At 43.4% G+C, this 12,196-nt stretch overlaps 1 protein-coding gene across 2 annotated transcripts in view; it reads left to right on the forward strand.

Moving 5' to 3' along the window:
• mylk4b (myosin light chain kinase family, member 4b) overlaps window positions 1-12,196 on the forward strand; it is a 41,807-nt gene that overhangs the window by 14,418 nt on the left and 15,193 nt on the right. Inside the window, exon 2 of one of the 2 annotated variants that reach the window (XM_028403448.1) lies at window positions 3,994-4,240. In XM_028403448.1, coding sequence (XP_028259249.1) covers window positions 3,994-4,240 — 247 coding nt within the window. Of the gene's footprint in view, window positions 1-3,993; window positions 4,241-6,218; window positions 6,545-12,196 lie in introns of those variants that run through there. The other variant, XM_028403450.1, reaches the window with a different exon arrangement.

Genomic DNA, 12,196 nt, shown 5'->3' on the forward strand with positions numbered 1-12,196 from the left:
GTATCTATAAACAAATATAAAATTAGTTATCCTTGTGCCCTGATGTCCCATTACAAATACAATGGCAGCTGTTCTGTCCCTCTCCTGACGGTTCTCTTCCACCTCCAGCTTGTCCACACTTTGCATTCGGAGCATAGGTGACGTGCGTGGTCGATATGTCGCTAATTCCAGACAGCTATATGAGCGCACAGCAGTCTGCCTTTGACTCATTTACAGGATGTTTATAGGAGTTTCTGTGCGGTGAAGCTAATCATTTCTCCGCGTGAGGACTTGTTGAAATGCGTGTGTCTCACTCTCGATGTCCTGCAGCCGCACCACTTAAGTTAAGAGGAATTCAAGAGGCAACGTTACGCTAAAAACGTAGTGATTCACGCTGGCCCGCTGGTGCGACTATCTATGTTTTTTTTCTTCTTCATTGCACATTTTTTGGATGGTGCGACTTGTACTCCGGTGCGACCTATAATCTGGAAAATACGGTACATGGATGGTTAATGGATACTCCATTAAGTAGACTAACATGTGCTACAGTGTACTTGCAAAGTTTTAACAGGTTAGCGTTGCTACCAAAGATGCAGTTTAACTGGGTAACCTTGCTAACAACAGCTGTCACAGTTAAATGTTAAGCATTGCATTGATCGTGAAGGGGCTGCGGGTCGATCGTGTACCGTTCAGAAAATGTTTTAAAGTTCATCTGTCATCTATCCTTGTGGCGTTCCAAAGATTTTTTTTATAACACTGATGTCCCACTCTCTCCTGATCGCTTGTTTGTTTATGTATGTAGTAGCGTGAATGATTGAAGGAGTGAGAGCTCTTACTGTTAATACAAGCTCTTTAAACAACTTGCATGATTTTTGGATGACAAACCGAACAGGCACCTTATAGATGCTGTGGGCCTAAAAAACTGTGGGCCCCCCTGCACACAGGTACTCATAGTGCACCACATGTAGGACTCAAACACACCATCCACACACATTTCACTTCATTAAGTTGTTAAGTTTATACTGGGAACAGCTGCTAATGAAAAAAGTTCATAAGCACACAGTGTCATATTTGTATTTCTATATTATAAACATATATTAATCAGCATGCTTAAGAGTCCTGTGAAGAGCTAAGCTAGGCTAAAGATACCCCAAATACATCATTACACCAGAGAATGAACTGATGTCTAAATTCAAATATACCAAGAGTATGGTTATGACAAATGATTAGCAGCGGCTGTAGTGTAACCTGTGGGCCGGGTCACAAAGTAAGGCCTGGTTAGCAGTTAGCACCACCATATATCTCCAGCAGAGCTGTTCCTTTTATACCTTTTATGACTCCTGCGCCATTCATAGTGAGTGACGCAGAGGAGTGTTGCATTGTCACCTGTTGCTACTGTCTTTCATGGCGTCTCTCTGTTCGATGTACTTCATCGTCACCAGCTTGTACCTTGCACAATTAGCCTGTTACATTAAACCCACAGCTATGTGGAGACTTTGATGCTGCATTTGGCTGCAGTCCTGACTATGAAGAAACAAATTGACACTTCAAACGGGTGTCTCTGCCAATTAACATGACAGAAATCCACGCTCTTCTTCTAGAAAGAGCCATCTTGAATACATTTTTGGGACATTTAATGCCTGTGGCTTGGCTTTCAGAGGCTGTTTTCCCTCTGATCACCGTGCTCTTGTGCGTTTTAGGGGGGGATTTGAGGGATGCCAATCCTCCCAGCTTTTTTCCTGCTGCACTTTACTCATCTAAACATACACTTGTGGACTCACACAGCCCTCGGGGTCTTCATGATTCATTGCTACTTTAAGAGTTATGAGACACATGCAGTTCTTCCTATCAGTTACATGGAAGGATTATGATGGAGAAGACAGATAGGAACCCCCCCTGCTGCTTTATAGAGAGGGATTACCAATGGCCGCCAAGCAAAGCAAACATACACAAACTACAGCATTGCTTGGACAGTACACACGGCCACATACCAATCACAATACCCTTATGTAACAGGTGGTTAAAACAACAACTGGAATGAGATCTGACCAGCGTTAATTCCTGTCTGCCTCGCAACAAGCATCAGGACAGCTCCTGCCTGCTAACGGTTTTTTACCAACGGACGTTTTCCATTTCTGGTGATAGCGTGCCCTTTGACCGTCACCCTGTACTATGGAGCACCCAAAATAAAGCCGTTTAAAGTGAGTGACCCAGGGTCCACCAGCTGACGTCATCAAAACTGGGCCCTCTTCAAAAGACCACATTCAAAGGGACTGTCTGGGTGGTGGGCACAGTGACTTATATATATATATATATATATTCTAGTTATATCGCTTGTATTTTCATAAAAGACTGCATGGACGACCAGAAAATTATCTTCAGATTTCACACTTTTTTTGCATAATTATACAAAATATGCTTCTGTCTTTGATATGCATCATGTTCTGTTGAATTAGGCGCCTCACTGAGATGAGAGATATGCAAGTATTAGTCAGGTTTTAGGAAAAAGTTTCACAGAATATGTGAACATTTTATATTTTTGTTGCAGCACACGGCCCATTTACGGTCATCTCTGTGGCGAGGCTAGTGCAGAGATGCATGTCTCAAATCAAAGCAACTGTTTGTGGTCAGAGGGAGAATTAGACAAATATCTCTGGCCTTGAATACTGAAGAGAAAATCAGCATCTACTTTTAACCTATGATGCATTAAAACACCTGAAACAGAAATCAGTGATAAAACACGTGGAAACAGATTAGTCTCTTATAACCTCAGACATTTTATGTCATAAACCTGATTGTTAAATGCATTTAAAATGCTGACTGCACTGTGCACTGTGCTTGTTGTTGGTGTAAAATAAGGCATCAGCAAAACAACATGTGAAGCTGTGTTGTGTTCTGTGTGGGACACTTGTTGCTACTCATAACCGTGTATCAGTTTCACTCTGGTACACCTCAGCGATATATCCCCACTACACTATGAGGTTATTACAGTGAGTATGTGGTTATATGTGCAAAAAAAAAGTTCAAATACAAAAGCAGGTGTGTAGATTTATATCGTTTTTTGCAAAATATTTTATATTTATACTACATTTCTGGGCATGCATGCCTGTTTAGGCACCGTAGTGACACACAGAGATGGTTGAACAGTCTGAATCCATGTCCACTTATTTATGTGCAAAGGAAAGAAGTAAGAAAAAAAAAAACAATGTCCGAGTACCTGAAACTCTGCCCACTGTAAATAAATCAGCATAAGTGGAAAAAGGCCAACATAAGGAGCAGTGACAGGTGCATCCAGGCCACTCTTATGGTTTTAGCACTGCAGCTGAAATCCTACCCTGAGAAAGCCTCTGATGCTAAAGAACAGCCCTGGCTGTTACATGCAGTGTCTGCATTAGAGGCTCATGCACAGCACTGAAACTACAGCCGCTCTTTGACCTCTGTAATTGTCAAGCAAAGGCACGGACATTTACACTCCAGAGGTATAAATATATCCCCAGTGATCTCCCATGACTCCCCCAGAGGCCCAACAGGTAGAGTGCAGCAGAAAGCCAGCTGTCGCCAGCCAGCGTCAGGGCAGATTTCTTCACCACACCATCAGTCATCTCATTTGGATCCGAGATCCTGCTTGCCCACAGGAGAGCTGGATCAAAGCCTCCTGGCTGCACAGCTATTTCAGCAGAGCAGATTACTGCCAAGGGAGCAATCCCTTATGCAAGTGAAAGCAATGGTGCAAATCACAGTACAAAACCACTTGATATTATTAGACTTGCAGGAGTTTTGCATGCAATATGCTGAGTTTTCAAATATTTAACTTACTATTAAAGAGTTTTACTCACAGTCAATAAAGTGGTTTAGCTTTAATTGAACTCTAGGTCGCCACTGTAAGACCAAAAATGAGTCAATATGGCAAGCAAGGCATTTGTATCACATGAATGCATGATTTTACTTTGAGGATTTGTAGACACTGATGTTGAATGCACAGATATATGTTTAAAAGCATGTTTCCATTTTCAGGTCAGACAAGAAGACTCCATGTAATGAGTCTGGAAAGAAGAATGGAAAGCTCCCCTCGTCAGCAGTACCACCGCCCATACCCATGTCCCCCATTGTTGAAAAGATGGAGGGACTGAAGGCCATCCGTAACCGCAGCAACAGCCTCCGCCTGGGCCGACTGGCCTTCTACCGACACCTGGAGAAAGTGGAGACCATGCGCTGTTTCTGGGAGCTCAAACATGTGGAGCTGGAGGGAGGCAACCAGCAGGTACTGAATACACCCCCCCCCCCCCCCAGTCTGTCTGTTTAGTGATGCTGAATCATGTCACTGCTGAGCCTCCTGATGGCAGCACATGTGTTCAGCTAAAGCCACAATCATCTGTATGTGCAGGGACAGGAAAAAAATGCAACTAAAATTACACACAGGCAGCACTATTCCGGTCCTCAGCACCTGTTGGATGGCACAACACACCCTGACATGTGGAATACTGCTGGCTCACTAGAGGGAGCTGCAGAGCTTGTAATGTTTTCTACCGGCTGTTTAAACCTCCTCAGCTTCTCTCTCTCTCACACACACACACACAGACACACACAGACATAAAACCGCAGACTGAAATGAATGTTTGGCTTTTGGTTAAAGGTACAGATCTTTTTGCCACCAGATGGCGCCCCTGAACCAATTGGCTCTTGTAATATGCCAGCTTGTAATTTCAGGTGATCAAACTGTGACACTGTGACTGTTTGGAGGTACTCTTAAACTACCAAGATTCATTTTTTAATTTATTATAGATTAGAGTCCACATGTACAGAGATGATTTTGTGTTAACTCTATAATCCCCAACGTGGGCGAGGGAAAATAAACTTTACTCATCTTATTATTGAATATTAGTTTAGTCCACCCAGTAATCAGTGGTGAGCACCAGGCTCTGCTGTCCCGGTTTGATGGGAGGCACCAGTGTGTAACCTGATAACCTCGTTCTATCACAGAGCCCTGTGAACTCTCTCTCTGATCTCTGACCTCTGCTGCACCTGCTCCACCACCTGGCTGTGCTTTTTACTCTCCTCTTTCTCTGTTCCCCATCATCCACCCACCCTTACCTGTTATTAGAACTCTTGGTATCTAAATATTAACACACTGAGATATGCAGGCCGGTCACCAGATCCACTGACTCCATGGCTACATGCTGCCAGTCCAGCTCTGCGCTGTGCAGAAGTTCTGCTCAGATTCCCTCTGGGGAATATTTGTCCTCCCGGGGGTTCTGCTCTGTAACCCCTGTGGCCTCTGAACCCCCCAGCTGTTGTTGTTTGTTAAATGTAGCTTGCTTTAGAGTCTTTTAAAGACCACTATGAAGAATTCTGAACTCTTTTTTTTTTAAATCATGATACAGGTGTGCATGTTTTCCAGTAAATGGATAAACAAAGAGTTCACATGTAAAGGTTGAAGTTAAAAGTTGTCCCCACTGTAAACTGACATGAGCAGGGACCTGATCCCGCCACCCCCCCCCCCCCCCCACCTTACATTCCACTCTCTGGTTTAAATCATCAGCTCCATTCAGACAGATAGCTGTCGCACACACACAGAGTCACTTACAGTCCAAAAAGGAAACTGCAGTCCTCTGCTGACAACACTAACAGAGTGGACGGGCTCCTGCTTATCTATAGGTGCTGGTGTGTGCTGAATACCCAGTGTGCCTACATAGGAGGAGCAGGAATGTTGTTTGCTGTGTATTTCCACATCACTGCCTGGCATTTAAACAATGATTTTTACTTTCACTTTCCCACACAGTGTGCACACTAATACTCTGAGAGAGACATCTACTCCAGTTGTAGTTGCAACAGAAAGGATAAATATAGCAGCACACACGTGCAGGGGTTTGTTTACACGCGTGTGCTCGTTATGCATCATTATATGCAATGGTGAATGCAGGATGGTGTGTGTTCGTGCGACATAAAGAGGGGGAAAAATGACTGCTATACTGAGAAGCATGCATGAAGTGCTGTGTCTGAAGTTAAAGGATACCGCGCTCTACCGGGGTCTCACTGACATGCCAGCAGCAGCAGCAGCAGCAGCAGCAGGCATCTGATTCTGCGTACAGCAACGACACCCTGAACCCAACACCACCTGTCCCTTCTCGTCTCAGAGACAGCATGTCCTCTCCTTTTTGGTCCTGTGGTGGGAGGTGAGGTGCGGGTGGAGGGTGAATGGGTGGCCGGGTGGGTGGGTGGGTGCCTTGACAGCACAGGAACCCTGTCCTTGCCTTGTAGTGAGCTTTCCCTGCACCAGTGCAGCAGCCAGCTATTTCATAAGTAACCGCTGCTGTCTAAACCCATGTCAACATTTTGTCGTGGCCGCCCAGGACTCCTTCGCCACAGGCGGCAGAGAGGCTGAAATAAAACTCTGCAGATACATACCAGGAAGTGGAAGGGTTCCATCATGGAGACCCTCCTAAAGGATAAAGATATCTGGATATTAGGGAGCGTGTGCCTGGTGGCAACCTTTCTATGGCGACGGCTGTGGAAATTATTCTCTGTCAAGATCAAGGGAAGAAGCTCAGCTTCTGCAGACACAGAGGTAAAACACAGCAAGCCAGGTGTGTGTGCACCTGTGGGAGCATGGCAGGGGTCCATTCAGTCTGAATGATCAGTCACGTTACAGCAGACACCGGCGACTTACAGGCCTGAAGTGAAATCAGGCATCATATATAATGAAACTGTTTAGATGCTGAAGCACTTTAGATATTGACACAGAGCTTAGTATGTGTTGCTTCTAATAGTTTCTAGTGTTTTCATGTGGAAAATAGTAGCTGAGATGGAAGAGGGTTAACATCCATCTTTGCACGTCCTTGTTCATGAAATATTCTACTTGTTTTGACAAAATGTTACTTGTTCAGCATATTTATAAGGGTCAGGTTAAAAAAACTCAATACACTTCAACTCAGTTTTGTTCAGATCAGCCTCTGTGAGCCTCCCCTCAGACAAAAGCCTGGATAAAGATGTCTGCAAATAAGCAAACTTGCTTAGTTTGTATGTTCTTTAATCCCATAGACACACGTATTTGAGGTAAAATAAGCTTACAATGACATTGAAGAACTTCAGACTACATAAAAAAGGTCTATCCTGAAGCATTTCTTAGTTCTTACTCTGGGACAGTGTGAATCTCCACACAGAAACCCTCTGGTCTGAGTGTTCTTGTTCATTCTTGACAGAAATTTTAGTGGCATGTTGGTTTAGAAGGTTTACATGTGTGTGTTGTTCAGATGTTCTGATGTTCCGTCTGGCTCGTGCCATTGCTCTGGCTCCAGTAGCAGGTTGTAGCAGCTTCTGTCATCTTGATATTTTGATGATCACATCTTTGGCTATGTTACATGGGCCCAGAATCAGCCTTCCCCTGGATAAAGTGAAGCATTATTGACTAAAGAGGTGTGTGTGTGTGTGTGTGGAGTGTCGAGCTGTCTGACTGTAATATGTCAGTAAAAGTAATCAGCTGAGATATCTCTGGCATCTGTAACTGAACTGCTGAACACATTAAAGCTGCTGCTCTGACAGAACAATGCAACAACAGCAGGATCTGGCACGCCAAGTCACGTTTCATCCCACCACATAACGTCATCACACAGGCGTCACCAAAAGTGACATCTAAATTCTACTTAACAACACTTGAATCCACCGTTGCTTTACTGTATCACACACACACGCTGAGTCCTACATGAACCAGTTTATTACGCTGACATTATCCAGCAGGAAGCAGGTGTAACTGACTCCTCATAAAACAGGGAGCTGTGGTGCTTTTCAGCAGTTAATGCCTGTCAGCGTCAGCTTTATTGCTCACACTGTCACACTGACAGTGGGCTTATTGCTGTCAGATTTAAACCTCTCATTTACACTGCTGTGGGTATCCAGACGTGTCAGCGTGTTGCCAGTGTAAGGATTCAGTTCAGACACACATGGGATAAAAGGACGGAAAAGACGGATGAACGGTGAAATCTAAACTCAGGAGCAGCAGCTTAATCTGCTTTAAGTGAGATCAAAAACTGTTCGGTCACTTTTGGTCACCTTGTCTCAGAGCTGATAGCTTCTTTGAATGTGTTCATGGTTGGATGCCTGAAATGAGTGCAGTAGTGTTAGTTTATAGTCAAACTCGTGCTTTTTATTTCTGCTCATTGCACTGTGACGTCTTTAAAGTTGGCCCACAAGAGTGCTTCATTCCTGCAGACCCTCAGTTCATATTTAAATCCACTACTTAGTCCACTATCCTGAAAAGACATGGGAACAACCTGAGTTGAAACAGGAGCATTTCTCCTTCACCTTTAGGTTACATATGGAGATGATGTGCATGTGGAAGAGAAGTAGAAATAGAACTCAACAGGTTAGTAATTAAACTGGCTTTGCAGGTTTTATTGTGTTTATGAGTGTATTTGATCAAATTCATTGTTTAGCTGCCTCGACTCTGGTGCACGCTGTCTGAACATGGATTCATTCAAACAGCAATAAACTGTAAAACACATTTTAAAGCATCTAAACTGCAAGAAGTCTGTCTGCTGACACTAAATGCAAACACCAGACCAGACCTTCTTTTCTACGAGCACGTAAGAGTTATTTTAACTATTCTAAAAGTAATGTAAATAGTTAATTTAAAGGTCGGGTAGGAGATTTCATTCTGATGCACTTTTTGTTAAATTAGTGTAACTTCTCTTTACAATCTGATAGCAACCGATTAGTTCGGCAGTTTCACATTAAAATGAAGAATATGAATCATCTGTGGAAGCTATAAAACACTAAAAACATCAGCCAATCCTCCGGGTGGACCCTGCGCGGAGTATTGGCTGGTTGTCACTCTCTTCCTGCTCTGCGCGCTCCACAGAGGTACGTGCATGATGGCCGAAGTCACAGACCGCAGCTCGTCTTCAGGTAATGACGAGCTGTCCATGTGATTGGGAGGCGTGGCTTCGGGGTGAGCTCCGAGAGAAAGGGGCGTGTGTTTACTTTCCAAATCTGGCTGACTCTCACTGAGTTTTTAAAATCTCCTACCCTGCCTTTAACTGGACTGGGGATGCTTTATTTTGTATTCATTCTTTAAAATGTATTGTAAGAGTCGGAAACGGCGACTTAATTGTATCTTTAGATCCAGAATAACGAGTCAAATCAGTGACTTAATAATAATAATAATAATTGTAAATTGTACTTGTAGGCACCTTTCTGGACACTCAAGGTTGTCTTACATCAAACTTAATTCAGTATTCTCTGACTGTTGCAAGGCAAGGTTTATTTATATAGCACCATTCATACACAAGGCAATTCAGAGTGAATAATTCATTCATAAAAACATAACATTTAATGAGAAGAGTGCAGTGAGACAATTTAATTTTCAGGCCTGACTTAAATAAAGTGACTGTTTGAGCAGACCTCAGGAAGGTTGTTCCACAGGTGAGGGGCGGAAAGGACCCTAACCCTAACCCAGAAAGGACAGAGACCCAGAGCCTGAGAAGAAGAGGCAGAGAGAGAGAGAGACTTAGTCTTCCTTGTACAAAGTTCTGATAGATTGTGTTAATGTGTGTGAGCATGACTAATGTGAGGAGGGTTGCTCCTGCTTCAGATTCTTCTCACACTCACATGGCTCAGACAAAATTAGCACACAAACAAATACAGGAGGGAGCGAGGCGAGCCCGTGAAGCCTTCAGATGATGCAACCAAGCATCTGTATGTGAAAGGCACACAGAAGCATGGAATCCAAGCTGTTTGACTGTCATCTCATTTACACTGAAAAATAATTCAGTTAAATTAATTATTTAAAAAAATAGAAATGTATCTTTATTGATCATTTAATACACCCTAAAAACATGTTATAGTGGAAGATTCGAAAATTCGAAGAGGAGCTTTCAGTGTGTTTTTCTTCTGTTAAACAGTCTTGTTTAATTTTAAGTATTTTAATGAGATTAAAAATCTCCTAAATCAGATAAGAACTGACCATGAACAGTCACTCTGCAGTCGTCATTTTTTGTGTTGATGTCTCCTCAGCAGAGGGCAGGTCTCACATACTCCGGTATTATTAGCTTGAATGCATGAGCTGCACGTATTCTTACTTGGAAGTGAGTGTTTGGATGGCTGAGTGTTGCCAAAGTGCCTTTTTGTTACCAGCTCGTACAACACACAGTATGTATGGATCAGTGGCTCAGACGTTACCCGCTGCAGTGTCTCTGCATCATTTTTTTAATGGAGCCCACTCTTCTGCCCTCGGCTCCACGGCCCTCTTTTCAGCCTGCTGTCTCTCTCTGTCTCTGTCTCTGGTATGAGGACTCTCAGGGAATGTGCTGTTTTCACTTCGACTCCTCCAGCCTCTCGGTTGGTGTCCACTTTCAGGCGTTTGCATAACACATTGCACTATACATAGTGCAGGACACACACACACTCTCTAAATGACTGAACTAAATCAAAGAATTCATCATGTTGTGGTCAGAGGACTTCCCTCCATGAAGGTTTGTTAGCAGTGTGAGGGCAGGTTCATTGCTGACATAAAGTCTGCAAATCTCCAAGCACAATCCAAATGATTCAGCCCCACTGCACTACTTAATGTTTGCAATTAACAAATCAGACAACAACAATTCAAATACCTCAGCAGAACTGTGGTCTCTAGCATTATATATTTCCAACATGCAATCAAACGTCAGTGCAACAGTGCAGGCGTCTGTCTCAAGCACACCTCATGCATCTAATGAAACCCTTGATTAACAAAGTTACATACTGTTTTTTGATTTAGAGTAATTCCATGTGCTTTTTTACTGTAATTTAAACAGCTTTTTTTAACAGTGTAAATAAGATAAAATAAGGTCAAGTAAATAAGGTCAAGTCAAGTTTATTTATGAATTATTTATGGTTTAAAAGTGCTGTAGACATGAGTCAGTCATGTATTAATAAAATCATAAAATTAAGTAAAATAATCAAAGTACAGTAAATAATATAAAACATGCATAAAAGTGAAAGTGAACAATGTAAACTAAATATAAGGCTATAAATTGACATGACAGACACACAATGAACAGGTTAAATTCAGAGACTTAGGTCACTTCACTGTCTTCTAGATGTCTTCTTTTTCTTCTTTCCTCCTTTCTGTCTTTGGCCTGTCTCCTTTCCACAGCTATCCCTAATCTTCAGGCTGTTTTGTTCCTGGTGGTCTACACTCTTCGGTGGTTCCTCTGAGAGTTGGATTATCATACCGTCTTTTTCCTGGACGGTCTTGATGGCCTTCTGTAGGTCACTCCTCAGATTGCAGACCTCGTTGGCCAGCTCCTCACATTTGGAAGAACACCGGGTGTGCTCTTCGGCAGCCTTTCTGAGGTTTTCATTTTGTTTTGTGAGCTGTTCACAGTTTACCCTCAACTGCAGAGTCTCTTCTTGCTGCAGAGCCAGAGACTGTTGTAAACTTCTCAGTATATGGTCAAATTCCAGCTGTCCCTCCTCCACCTGTTCGACCTTGGCCTTGCTCTTGGCCAGTTCTTTGTAGACATAATCCTTTTCATCACACAGGTCAGCAATGGCATACTCCTTACAAACCACCTCTGACTGAATTTCGCTGTTTTGTTTCTCGAGCTCATCAAGGTATTTCTTAATGCATTCTCTTGATTCCTGCTCACATTTCAGCTGATCTAGTAAGGAGGACCTGTCCTCTGACAGTTGGATTATCATATCGTCTTTTTCGTGGACGGTGTTGTTGGCCTTCTGTAGGTCACTCCTCAGATTGCAGACCTCGTTGGCCAGCTCCTCACACATGGAAGAACACTGGGTATGTTCTTCAGCAGCCTTTCTGAGGTTTTCATTTTCCTTTGTGAGGACGGTCCCGTTGGCCTTTTCCAGTCCAGTGATCAAGCCGTCTGATTCCACACTAAACTGCTTCAACGTTTGTCCTTGCTTTTCGCGCTTCTCTCGTTCTTGGCGCTCTTTCTTCTCGCTCTTCTCTCGTTCTTGGCGCTCTTTCTTCTCGCGCTTCTCTCGTTCTTGGCGCTCTTTCTTCTCGCTCTTCTCTCGTTCTTGGCGCTCTTTCTTCTCGCTCTTCTCCCGTTCTTGGCGCTCTTTCTTCTCGCTCTTCTCCCGTTCTTGGCGCTCTTTCTTCTCGCTCTTCTCTCGTTCTTGGTGCTCTTTCTTCTCGCGCTTCTCTCGTTCTTGGCGCTCTTTCTTCTCGTGCTTCTCTTGTTCTTGGTGCTCTCTCTTCTCGCGCTTCTCTATTTCTTTG

This window comes from Parambassis ranga, chromosome 4 (assembly GCF_900634625.1).
Source record: "Parambassis ranga chromosome 4, fParRan2.1, whole genome shotgun sequence".
Classification (NCBI taxonomy): domain Eukaryota; kingdom Metazoa; phylum Chordata; class Actinopteri; family Ambassidae; genus Parambassis; species Parambassis ranga.